This window comes from Mirounga leonina, unplaced genomic scaffold (genome assembly GCF_011800145.1).
Source record: "Mirounga leonina isolate KUSES-001 unplaced genomic scaffold, KU_Mleo_1.0 Mir_171, whole genome shotgun sequence".
NCBI lineage: Eukaryota > Metazoa > Chordata > Mammalia > Carnivora > Phocidae > Mirounga > Mirounga leonina.
This window is the reverse complement of record NW_023270436.1, coordinates 11247005-11260675: the sequence shown is the minus strand read 5'-3', so window position 1 is coordinate 11260675 and position 13671 is coordinate 11247005. Positions and strand designations below refer to the sequence as shown.

At 48.6% G+C, this 13671-nt stretch overlaps 1 protein-coding gene across 1 annotated transcript in view; it reads left to right on the top strand.

The window, feature by feature from the left end:
* Positions 1-10631, top strand: part of TBX5 (T-box transcription factor 5) — a 44219-nt gene extending 33588 nt beyond the window's left edge. Inside the window, exons 8-9 of the mRNA XM_035017063.1 lie at positions 344-570; positions 9626-10631. Of these exons, the coding sequence (XP_034872954.1) occupies positions 344-570; positions 9626-10200 (802 nt within the window). The 3' untranslated portion in view covers positions 10201-10631. The remainder of the gene's footprint in view (positions 1-343; positions 571-9625) is intronic.
* Positions 10632-13671: the final 3040 nt, after the last annotated feature.

Here is a 13671-nt window from a genome sequence, read left to right as displayed (position 1 = left end):
ATTAGGGAATTCAGAGACATATACATGAGGTTGAAATATTTCAAAATGCCATGTGAAGAGGGGTTCCTCATGGGGGATGCTCATTTAATTTTTGGCATACACATAGAACTATTCATAAACCTACTTGCCTAATGTATAAGGCATGAAAAGTTAATGCGTGGATATATGTGTCTGTGGTGTTTGAAGCACTTGGGTATAATTAGATCACTGTGCTCATCAAAGACTCCTTTTTTTCTTATTCTGTGATGCATTTCTGGTGGATTCTTTGACCCTGTGGTTCAGCCAGTGGGGGGATCTGTATCGGGGCACTGATCAATGTTATTTCCCATCTTCTCTCTTTCAGTAAAGAATATCCTGTGGTTCCCAGGAGCACAGTAAGACAAAAAGTAGCCTCCAACCACAGTCCTTTCAGCAGTGAGCCTCGAGCTCTCTCTGCCTCATCCAACTTGGGGTCCCAGTACCAGTGCGAGAATGGTGTGTCCGGCCCCTCCCAGGACCTCCTGCCCCCGCCCAACCCATACCCACTGCCCCAGGAGCACGGTCAGATTTACCATTGCACCAAGAGGAAAGGTGAGTGTGATGACCCTTTTCTGTTTTTCCTTCCTTTCCTTGGGGAAAAAAAAAGTACACACAACTACATTTATTTATTTAAAAAATGTAAGCAATATAAAAATACATGGAAATTGTAAGAAATTCAAACCATGTCAGTAAAAGGGAAGGATCTCCTTTGATACATCTCCTCCAGTTCTGGCCCCTTGCTTGGGGAAAACTTATTTGAACTGTCCGGTCCTATTTAATTCATTTACACATGTGTGTGCACGCACACCATGTGTGCAGAGACACATAAAAATAGTTTTCTTTTTACTTTTAACAGTTGATATTATACTGTCTGTATTTTGCAACTTGCCTTTCTTAAGCTCGGGAATACGTTGTAGATGATCTTTTCATGAACCTAGAGCTGCCTTGTGCTTTTTAAAAGCTGCTGAAGAGAAAATATGGCCTCAAAAGGATGAAGCAGAATTTATTTTTCACTCCCATGAGTGGCCAAGGTGGCTGCTTCTAGCGTTTGTGGTTGTATTGCAAGCCAGGCTGCAGAGAGCCTTCTTATAGTTGGATGTGCTTTGGTTCACGTGCTAGGGTTTCTCTTCGGTGGGTGGATTCTGAGCTCTTCTCTCATTCCAGATCAAAATCAAAAAAAAGAAAGAAAAAGAAAATCACAACTGATCTTCTCTCCTTTGCATTTTGTCTTTAAATCTAGTTTAAATTCTGTCTGAGACCCTTCATTGTCTTCTTTGCCAAATGAGAAATGGGTGACTTTTCCTTAGTCATCTGAGTTGAGGGCTGTAATACAAAAGGAAATTTCTGGTGGCATATTTTTTGAGCCAGAGTCAAAGCAGATGTGGTTGAGTTCAGCTTAATAGAACGGTCACTTGTGTGAATGGCAGACCAGCAAGGTGGGGACAGCATGGGCGACAGGGCCAGACGACACAGGCTTGAGCCTCAACTCTACCACCAGCTTCTTGTGTGACCTCAGCAGGTGTCCTGGCCTCTCTATGCCTCAGTTTCTCACCTTGTAAATGGTGCTTGAGATCCCCAGAGCATCTGATACTCAGTAAGCACCCAGCAGGTGTTAGGTCTGATTGTGTGAGTGGCAGGTATGGCTCCAGGGAGAGCATCCACAGAGGAAGGGAAGGCTGCTTATCTGGGTGAAGTTTCGAGAAAGCAGATATGGGGGGGCAGGGACCACGTACAGTTGGGATGAATCCCACCTTTGCCATTTGCAGATTTTTATGATTGGGGCAAGTTCCTTAACTGCTCTAAGCCTTATTTTTTCTAATCTGTAGATTTGGTCTCATGATCAGACCTGTCCCATAGGCGTGGTGTGAAGATCTCATGAAAGTGTGCTTGCCATATTTAGCACAAGGTTAACCCAAGAAGCAGTCACTGGTTTGCTCCAGCAGGCCCAGATCTTAGTCTTTGAGAGGGGTCTCTCATACCTCCCAGCCTCAGTGGCCAACTCGATGCCTTTAGAAGTCCAGCGCCCAGTGTCTGGAACGACTATTTCTTCTTCTTCCTCCTCCTCCTCTCCCTCCTCTTCCTCCTCCTCCTCCTCCTTCTTCTTTTTCTTCTTCTCATTCTTCTCCTTCATCTTCTTCTTCCTTTAAATCAGCTCACTAACAAGAACTGATGGGAAATGGATGCTTTGGCAGTCTTCTCTGAGCTGAGGTTACTCAAGGAAAGTAACACAGTTTGACTCTTTGACATTACCGATCTCACGTCTTGAAGGAGAGAAGGGCTGTCATTGGTTCAAGCCTGGGGCTGGGGAGCTGCCCTGGGCGGGGCTAAGTTTCCAGACTTAACCTGAAGCCCATCCAAGCTCCTTGGATCTTGAAGGCCTGAACAATAATATCACCCCAATGGGCCCCCTGGCCCGGCTCCCAGCATGCCCACTGCCGCCTGGGCTGGAGACCAGATGCCTGCAAACATGTCAGCCTCTTCAGGCATGAGCAGGGTTTAAGCATGTCCCTTGGGGCACAATACTGCATGAAGATTCGGATCTATGTCCTGTTGAAGGCAAGCCTTGCCTAGGTTCTATGCCATAGCCTTTTGACAACACTATTACGTATGTGCTGTTATTCACTCACTTTACAAACAGGGAAACTGAGGCTCAGAAAGGTAAAATCATGTGCTCGTGGTTCCCGAAGGTGGGAATTTGAACCCATGCCTGGTCTGCAGGCTCTCCTTGAGCTCCGAGTCACACTGTAGACGGTCCCCATTACCTTTGCTTATCAGCCATAATCTCAGAATGCCACTTTTCACTAGAGATTGGCCTGGAGACTGAGTCAAACATACTGATGAAGAGCTCACCAGGTTTGAATTAGGGAGTTCTGTCGATTAAATTAATGCCAGGCCAAAAGAAGGGGAGGAAGAAGTTAAAAAGAATCCAGGTACTTTTTAAGATTCAGTATCTACAGCATCATCCTTATAAAGGCTTTTCTCCTGGAGGGTGGCGTGAGAAGGCTTTGAAGGCAAGGGGATGAAGTCTTCTGATGATGTGAGCAGATGACCCGCAACAGGGTATTTGGCGGGATCCTCAGGTGAGCTCAGGGTCGACTTGAGGTGGCCACTGGGGAAGCCGGACTTGGTGGCCAGTCTGCCGCAGGACATCCCAGCAGCTGACGCTTTCCAGCAGCATGGCAACGGGGAAGCTGCTTGCTTTCTCAGCCTCAACTCCCTTTTTTGCAAAATGAGGATTACAGTAGCACCTCCCCTGTAGGGTCGTGATGAGATGGAACGAGAGGGTTCATGCGAAGCGCCCGGAAGAGTACCCCACACATCTAAGTGCTCGATGCGTGTTAGCTGGCCACCACTCTGCACTTAGGAAGCTCACGGCTGCAAGTGGGTCAGATGTGTAATTATATACGGTGATACGACTGCTTGATTAAAACGGTGATCCGATGCTGTGAAGGAGATAAGAAATGTGCCAATGCGTACGTATGATGCAGGGTGTGATGCAGGAGCCGGGGGATCGGGGGGAGTTTAAGCCAAGGTCTGCAGAGCGGAAGCTGGAAGGAGAAAGAGGGGAGATGGCCCGGGATCCAGGCAGAGAGAAGGGTATGGGTGCAGCCCCTCAGAAACTGGGGAGCCAGCCCCCTCTGGGGAGCAAACACAGGGCTACTGTGGCTGGAACACAGTGAGGGGAAGGGGAGGCAGATGAGCTACGGAGAAAGGCAGGAACCAGCACGCTGCCAGCCCTTGTAAGCCATTTTAAGGACTTTAGATTTTTTTTTTTTTAAAGATTTTATTTATTTTTTTGACAGAGAGAGACATAGCGAGAGCAGGAACACAAGCAGGGGGAGTGGGAGAGGGAGAAGCAGGCTTCCTGCCGAGCAGGGAGCCCGGTGCAGGGCTCGATCCCAGGACCCTGGGATCATGACCTGAGCCGAAGGCAGACGCTTAACGACTGAGCCACCCAGGCGCCCGGACTTTAGATTTTTTTTAAAAAAGATTATTTGTTTATTTATGAGAGAAAGAGAGAAAGCATGCACATGAGCAGGGGGAGGAGCAGAGGGAGAAGGACAAGCCGACGCCATGCTGAGCAGGGAGCCTGATGAGGGGCTCGATTCCAGGGCCCTGAGATCATGACCTGAGCCCAAACCAAGAATCAGAGGGTCAAACGACTGAGCCACCCAGGCACCCCAGGACTTTAGATTTTATCCTGACCCCAACAGGCAGCCATCGGAGGGGTTTTGACCCACGAGGGACGTGATGAGGTTTCTGTTTCGAAGCAGGCGTTTTGCTGTGTTGGGGGGTGGGGGGTGGGGGGATGAGGATTGGCTCCAGAGCTCTGCTGAGAGGCTATTGCAGGCCCTGAGGCGGGAAATGACAGTGCTAAGCCCCGGCTGCCGGCACAAGATCTGCAGGTGTGGGTACAGTCAGGCCCCAGGGACCCGTTGCCGATAACAAGGTGAAGAATGACTCCCTTTCCACAGATGCAGAAACTGAGGCTCAGGGAGATTGAGTGATTGGTCCAGCATCACCCGGCTCGTGAGTGGTCCCACCCCAAGTTCACGCCACGGTCCGTGCATTCGGGCTGCAGGGGGCGTGCACCCTGCAGGACCCCTTTCACCTTGCCACAAACCTCTGCCCTTCTCACCTCCCTCCACCCCCAAAAGGGCGCTCCCGGGGACAGGGAGCATTCCAGCCGAGCTCTGTCTGTCCCGCGTGCCGACAAAAAGCAATTCATCATCAGCCTCCATTGTAAGGTGATAAGGAATCAGCAAGGTTTCCTTCCAGTTTGGGATTCCCGTGAAGTGATAGCTCCGTGGGTGGTTCCCCCCCCCCCCCGCCCCGCGGCCCCTGCCTGCCCCACTATCTGACTTCCCCTCATTGTCTGTCTCCTTTCCAACGAGCCCAGGAGGCAGGCCCAACGAAATGTCAAAGGGCCAGGCAGGCCAGAGGGTTTCTTGTGTTTGGACCCAGCTGTCTCCAAACTATCTCTCCCTGTGGATGGAGCCGAAAGAGCCAGGAAGGTCTTTTATCAATGCCACTCAATCAAATCCAGGACCCCGGGGCCTGGGAGAGCACTTGTCTGTCTTTCTTTCCCCCTCCCACCCTGATAACCGCCCCCCTCCCCAACCTTAGAAACCAGAGGCAACCCAAATAAAGATTTGAGCAAAGCCATCTACTGCCCTGGCTATTCAAAGGGAAGTCAGAAGTGGGGCGGGGGGAGGAAGAGAATACAGTAAAGGGTTCTGTGGGTTGCATTTTGTCCATGCTGTGTGCTTTTTAGACCAATTTCACACTACTTCCTTCACTGGACCTTCCTTCCAGCCCCTGAGCCGGGCTTGGGGGCAGTGGTGCCCTCCATCCCCATTTTGCAGGGCATAACAGGGGACTAGGAGGTTGGATTGGCTTCCCAAGGTCGTGTGGCTGGTGAGTGGCAGATCCAGGATGCGTTCGTGAAATAAATATTTGTTGAGCATTTACTTTGTACCGGGCGCTGTCCCTTGTACGTGGGATAAGGGGACAGCAAGGGGGCAAAGGTCCCTCTTTTCCCAAAATTTGTATTCTCCTTGGGGAGACAGATAATAAGCAAATAAATAAATGTCATGATTTTCAGATGGTGGTTCAGTGAGGATTGGACCCGAGTCTTTTGATTCCCAACTGAGAATCTTCTCACAATACTGATTCAGTCTGTTCCACTTTGAGCTAAGAGCTAACATTATGGGGACACACACACACACCATCCATCCATCTGTCCACCCATCCATCCATCCATCCATTCACCAGCTCAAGGTACCATCTTTTCATCTTTTCTGGACACAGTGAGTTTCACAAAAGCCGAAAGGCTTAGGCTGTCCCATCCATCCACCCACCAGGTCAAGGTTACCATCTTTTCATCTTTCCTGGACACGGAAGCTGAAAAACTTAGGCTGTCTGTCAGAAAGAGCACTGTGTTGTGATTCAGAAAGCCTGAATCATACTTCCACTTCTGACTTGCTGAAGGTCGCTCAGCCCAGGAGTGGCGGTTCACCCAGATCTTTCATCCGAACAAACCCAATCAGCAAGAGAAATGACCCATTTGGAAATAGTGACAATATTTGCTTAATGGGATGAGCAACTTAAAAGCAGCCTTGTGAATTTTCCTGCTCTGGGATCCACCCAGACACCTTCAAGCATTGGACAGCCTCCACACAGCCATCCATCCGATCTTCTAAGAGGGAAAAAAGAGGAGACCCGTGTTCCTTGGACAGATAAGATTTGAACACTTTATTATCATCTCCATTCCTGCAAGGAATCTAAGCATTATCCCCCTACCTAGTCAAGAACTGAGATTGGGATATGGTGCAGTGGCCCATGCAAGGTCAGATAGGCAGGGAGAGTCAGAGACATGCCCTAAAATCTGTGCTCTGGAAAGATCATTAAAGCCATTTATCCAGAATCAGAAACCACTAGAAAAATGCAAGGTGCCGGGATATTTCGCGGTGCTATGTGGTGATCAGTGCTCAGAATCAGGAAGAGCTTTCCTGTTATTCAAGAGACTCAGTTGGGTTCAGGACAGGTGGAATATAATTGACCGCTCTTACTACTCACCTTTCTGAAACTGAGCTCTGGACCCATCTCATGGAAGACTTGATGCTTGACTACCTATTCCCCAGCCGTGGAAGGGAAACACGACTCGGCCGGGAAAGAGATCTTTGCTGTTGAGCAATTATCAAGCTCCCAATAAAGAGAAAGAAACCAAACCATGGCCAAAACAAACATAGGGATTATATCCCAACCATTGATCACCACCGACCTGAAATTTAGATCTGTGCTTTGGAATTTCTTTACAATGTGATGAGGTCCAAAGAGGAATTTGAGAACGCTTGGGACCCGCTTTCATGAATAAGCCAGTCTTTTGCTTTTCTTAGGACTCTGCATCAGATCTTCGGGTTATTAAAGACTGGAATGTGTAATTTTACGATTTTCCAAAATGTGCTCCGGCCTTTTTCATATTATTCTTCCTTTTTTTGCTTGTAACAAATCTGGAAGGGGATCAGAAACTCGGGAATGGTTAGTTTGCCTTGTTTTTTTTCTCTTGCCAAGGGTACCCTGCAGCTGTACTCTTGATTATTGAAAAGGGGAACGCCCTGGTTAAATGGAAAACCCAAAGATTATGATTCTAGCAATAATGGAAACATTCAGATTTATGGATCTGGGGCGGGGGGGGGGGGGGGGGGGGGGTTGGAAGGAAGCATGGAGGCATGAGAGAACCGAGGGAGGAGGTGGGGCAGACAGAAAAGGTCGAGTGTAGCAATGTCTTCAAGACACCAAAGACAAATGCCCCATTGAAAGGTGGAAAAAGTGGCCACGGGCTCATCTGGATGTCTTCAAACATCTGGATGGTTGGCATGATGTAGATAAAGCACCTGGAAGAGAGGCTGCGTTTTTGGCTTTTATTTTGGACAAATGTTTGGGCGTCCTATGGGGCCCAGATGTGTCCCAGAAAGAGTCTAGCTAAAAATAAATGTGCTTGCTGGGAGGTGGGTCCAGTCCCGGCATAGATGGGTTTAGATGGGGCAGAGTTTTACCCGCCTATGGGTGTTACTCAGGGTGTGATGCCCATGGAAGCATTCGGTGGAACCCAAACCCAAGCTCTCCTACTCGAGTTGGGGAGCTGTTTTAAAATCCTGTGCAAAAACCAAAGGACTCCCTGTGGGGTGAAGCTTTATATGCAAGGACCACCTCCCATTCACCGAGCGTCAGCCTCCCACTGTCACTGCTCAGGGTGGGATGGAGAGCCCCCCCCCACCTCCAAAGTGCACTGAGCAGGACCCTGGCTATTTATTGACTGCTCTTTGCCCAGCAACTGGCACTTGGTCGTGGCTCAGCACATCTCTGTTGGATGACTAGGTGAGTGGCATTCGCTGTGAGAAATCGAGAGAGCTGGAAGCAAGGTGTGGTTGGCAAGGAAGCCAGACGTGGCTTCGATTCCAGCCCGTGCTCCTTCCCAGTTCCGTGACCTTGGGAAGGTCACTTCCCTGAGTTCAGTTTCTGCCCCTTGACAGGCGCAAGAGGGGCCACCTGGAGGAATTACTGTGAGACCAGGGAAAGGTCGCTTAGTAGGTGCTCAGTATCTAATCACGATGATCTCCTCCCATTATTTAGTTTCATGTCCTGCCCCCAGGCCACTGACCATCACAGCAGGTGCAGGGATGCCCCAGTGTTTCCTTTTTCTTCACACCCCCCAACGACAGACACTTTTTCTTAACATGTATTGATTCGAAAGAGATTGGAAGATGAGGACAGAAAAATCTCCAGGTTGGTGGATAAAATCCCAGCGAAGGAATGAATCTGTGTTGAGGTTTACACCTTGATCGAAACTCTCAAGCATTGCTTCCCCAGAGGAAACACCTGGAGGTGTGTTAATCTGTGTTAGGTCTGCTGAGAGACTGACTGGTGGTGTTTCCCTCGCAACAAGAGCTGCTCTTGATGACAGGTATCAGGAGATTTACGTGCTTGATTTATTGAATTCTTAGCGGCCAGGTGAGGTAAGTATTACTAACTCTCATTTAGACAAGCTGAGCGTGGGTCTCAGGGAGGCCAGCCCTGCTCCTGGCACGCAGATAGGAAGTAGGAGAACCAGATTGAAACTCAGATACGTCTACACTTCTTAACTTGGGGTCTGGATTTTAGGGGCTCCCTGAGCTCCCGAAAGTTAGTGCAAAGCTGTCCTAGGCACACAGGCGGTTTTCAAAACGTTGTGTTTCGGTGTGTGTTTCTAGGAGAGAGCCCAGCGCTTGTGACTGTTCCCAAAGGAGGCAGTGACCCCAAAGTAGTTACGGAAGACCCTCTTTCAGAGAAAGAATGATCTCCACGGCCCTACACTGGGGGCTAGCTGGTGTCTGGGGGGAAGGGAAGTGACTTTTTCAATAAGGAAACGGTGACCCGTTAAGTTGTACCGACTCTAACAGATCCTAACTGGGACTTGCCGACAGAGGCGTTGGGGAAGGATCCGGGGCTTTGCCCGAGCTCCCGTCCATCTGTGTACTTGTCCATCCGTCCTTCTGTCTGTTGCACAGATACTCAGTACGTGCCTCTCTGGGTAGTGTGGTCCTGAAGAGCAGAGACTTGTAATTCGATTACTTGAATTCTAACCCACCGCGCTCCACTGTTTAGCTGCAGACCTCGGGCGGGTTGCTTGACCTCTCTCTGGGCTTCCGTTTTGTGATCTGCAAAATGGGGATCCTCGCAGAGCCCACCCCATGGGGTTGCTGAGCAGGCTGCATGGGGTCCCTTTCCGGAGAGCGCTCGGAACAGCCCCAGGCGGAGTAAATGCCGTTTGTGTGCGTTCATACTGTTATCGTGGACGGTCTTAGTATTATTCTGGCTCCCAGGTTCTGGATCCTGGGGAATACCGTGGTGGGTAGCGCAGAGCATGTCCCGCCTTGTGGAACGTACACGCCGAGCTCAGAGGGGTCAAGGTCTGTGCTCCAGGCCTCCACCATTACTGTCCCCACTGCTCGTGATCAGAATGGAGGCTGGCGCTCAGAGTCCCCCGGACGGGATCCTTGAGTCCTGTGGCCGCGTCCGCCTCCAGTTCCCGGCCTCACTGGTCTCTGTCCTCCTGTCTCCGCAGATGAAGAATGTTCCACCGCGGACCATCCCTACAAGAAGCCCTACATGGAGACGTCGCCCAGTGAGGAGGACCCTTTCTACCGCTCCGGCTACCCCCAGCAGCAGGGCCTGAGCGCCTCCTACAGGACAGAGTCCGCCCAGCGGCAGGCCTGCATGTACGCCAGCGCCGGGCCGCCCAGCGAGCCGGTGCCCAGCCTGGAGGACATCAGCTGCAACACGTGGCCCAGCATGCCTTCCTACAGCAGCTGCACGGTTACCACGGTGCAGCCCATGGACAGGCTCCCCTACCAGCACTTCTCGGCCCACTTCACCTCGGGGCCCCTGGTCCCCCGGCTGGCCGGCATGGCCAACCACGGCTCCCCGCAGCTCGGAGAGGGGATGTTCCAGCACCAGACCTCCGTGGCCCACCAGCCTGTGGTCAGGCAGTGTGGGCCTCAGACTGGCCTGCAGTCCCCCGGCGGCCTGCAACCGTCCGAGTTCCTCTATTCTCACGGCGTGCCGCGGACCCTGTCCCCCCACCAGTATCACTCGGTGCACGGCGTGGGCATGGTGCCAGAGTGGAGTGAGAACAGCTAAAGTGAGGCCTGCTTCCTCACAGACGGTTGCTAGAGAGAGAGAGAGAGAGAGGGAGAGCGGGAGAGAGGGAGAGAGACAGTAGCAGAAAGAACCCCACGGACGGCATTTTTCATTTCAGTGTTCACGTCTGCACTCCAGAGCCCTGGGCGCTGATCTAATCGGCCGCTTGAATCCACAATTCAAAAAATGTGACTTTGTTGTTCTGTCTCAAAACCAACCGAAAAAAGAGGAGCCCCCACCCCCCACGACCACCGCACTCGTCGGCCGGCCATGTTCACACCACCTGCAGATGTCCTCGGTGATTCCTTCTTTTGGTCTCCAGAAAGCCTTGCCTTACCGAGTGTTTTAGCCGAATGGCGTAGATGGGAGTCTTCCCTGTCTTGGTGTTAATGTTGACATTGTTATATAATAAATAATAATATATTTTTTTTCTTTCAATTTTCTTAATGGGACCCAGTCCCTTATTTTGGGGGAGGTCTGAGGCAAGTGCATTTCAAAATATGTACTTGTGGGGATCCCCCCCAGATATACCACCCCTGAAACCTAAATTTGCCACCCTGCACTTGACTAAAAAATGACCTACCTCTGCCATGATGTTCCTGAAAAAGTTCCCTAGGTCCCAGCTTTTGTCCGATTTTTCCTCTCTTGCCCATCATCACAGAGCCCAGTGTGGCCCTCTCCTTATAACGCGGGCCTCCATCTGGCCTCCTATCTCCCTCTGCCCTCCCATCTTCCCAGCTCTGTGTCTTTCCAGCCGTCTGTCGCTAAAACGTGGCCTATGGCTTCCCGACCGGAAAGCTTGCTTTGAAAAACTTGAAAAGCCCTGGTTTACATGTGGGCAGAACTGTGATAAAGCAAGGAGCAAGCTCTGTGCTGACAAGCGTTGCAAAAAGGCCAAAGTAAATATTGGTCCTGATAAAACACAAAGCCAGCCCCAAGCTCCCAAACCTCCATCACCGACGACCCGCCCCGGATGCCAAGCAGAACCCACTGTTCCTACAGAAGGGGCCCAACGTGCTCGCCGATTGGTTCTCTCCAAAGAAATCACACCGACACCAGATGCCGACACAAAACTGCGGTTATTGAAAGCAGAAAACAGTATTAAAAAAAAATAAATAAGCGTGTAAGTAAAATGTTATTGCAGGGTTCTTCAGATGTAATATTTTACTGGTACTATTTATTTATAAATAGGAGTTCTAATTAAGTAATAACATGAAATGAAATCCAGCATAAGAGCTGGCCAAGAGCTTTTAATTTTATTAATACTCAAAACCAAGTTTGCGTTTTTTTTCTTTCGAATGTGCTTTGCTTTCTTGATTAAAAAAAAATTTTTTTTTAAACTGACCCTAATAAAGAGAACAGGGTAATATGTGAGGCTAAGTATGTCCCAGTACGTGCGAGTGTGTGAGTATGTTTGTACGTGAGTGTCCTCATTCGATTATGTCCTTTTTATGTTGCTAAGGGGTGGGGTGAGAATTAAGTACTCGTTTCGTATATTTGTGTGCCAATTAATGCCTAATAAATACCATGTGCTTAAAAAGTACAAGGGACTTGAATACCCTTTTTTTTTTTTTTACCCTGTTCTTTCTACTGACTGAATAGAGGGGAAATTAGGTGGAGGACATGGGAAAAAGTTGTCTTGCAGGTGCAATTTTTACCCCATCTTCTTTCTCCAACTGGTCTCAGGGAGTATTTGGAATCCCGTACTTGGAGTGTGATGGAGCTGAATATATTTATCTCTTGGCTTATATCCCTGGGATGGAATTATTTGCTTTCATTGAATTTGTGTCGGCGTTGGAAGAAAAAAGATCATCAGGAATCTCAACTGACCAAAAAATATCGGTCATACTCTCTAACACCTAGTACTTGATTTTCTGAAGGATCTCTTTCTTTGAATTAATTGCTGGAATCAAGTTTTTGGAGGTCCTAATGCAAGCAACCTTAGGGACCTTCGATGGCTATTTATTTAAAACACCCAAATTTAAGATGTGTGAGTTTGTCCTGTATGATACATATAGGGCAGAGCAGAGCAGCAGATTTGTGAGTAAATTCATGTTGCAGTTTTTCAAAATTGTTATAATTTCAATGCCTGTACCTTCCAAATGATCAAGAACCATCAGATATATCACATCCCCTTGAAACAGGAACAACTAGATTGTTGATTACAAATTATTCATTTAATCAGATCCCTCTGGAACTTTTCCTAGGCAAAGAACTCCCAAGACATGTGAATTAATTACAAAGAAATGACAACTCAGTTTCTTGCAGGTACAGTGGAGAAACTAGTCAATGTATTCTTGTCCCCGCAGAGAATGAATTAAAGTTTCACTGAATAAATTCTGACTGTACCCTAAATAGGTATTTATTCTGTTGGGTTAAAAAAAAAAGGTTGCATTTGAAAAAATTACCTTCCAAAACTCATTTAGCAACTATACAAGGTAGTCAGTCTTATTTTTTCACAAGAACATCACAAGAATACTGAATTAACACCCCTCCAGCGCAGCGCTCAAACAGTTGCTGCCAATGGAAAATCACTCAAAACGTGCTCGCAGCAAGTTTCATAGAAGGGACATCTCGTTCCATAACAGATGCAAGTTAACTTCTTTGGGTTCCAAACAATGGTTACAAAGTATCTCTCCACTGAATTGGTAGGCTTAAGGATGTCACATGCAAATATTTGTGTAGTTTTATTATTGTTCCGATGTCAAGAGACATGGTGTAAGTTGCCATATTCCTGTAGTATATTTAGTGGATGCTTCTTCTGGACTGGACATGTGGAAATGCTGAGGACACAGTAGTGAACAAGGTGATAGAGGTTGTATTCTTCTGGAGTGTATGGTTTAGTGACACAGCCCTTATGAAATCTGCATGATCAGATTGCAGATGGATTGCAAAGGCAAGATGTATGAAGGCAGCATGCATGATGTCATAAAGGGATAAGACAAGGAGTCCCCACTTGATCTGGAGGAGGTGTCTTCTGGGCTGAGCCCTGAAGGCTAAGTAGGAATTAGCCAGATGAAAAGTTGGGAGGAAAAGCATTTCAGGCAGAGGGAACAGCTTGGGCAAAGATCCTGAGGCAGAAATGGTGATGAAAGAATGAGCTGTAGGGTTCATGGATGGTGGTAATGACCTACTCTGCGTTCATTCATTTATTCAACAAGCATGTGTTAAGGTCCCACCCTGTGTGGTAGACACCCTGACTTGTTGAGCACCTACTAATTGTGTTAGGCTCTTTTCCAGTTAGTTCCCATGACTGCAAAGGACTGGATCTGTGAGCTGGTAGGCTTCTTTGTACTTGAGAGAGGAGTGTTAAAGTCCCCTCCTGCTTCCTGGTCCAACATTGAATGGGACTCAAAGTCATGGGATCACTAGAAGGATCACTGGAACTTTGAGAGACTCAGATCATTGGTATTCTTGAGCTCAGAGAGGTTGGGATCACCACCCTCAACATCACACAGCTGGTGTGCGGCA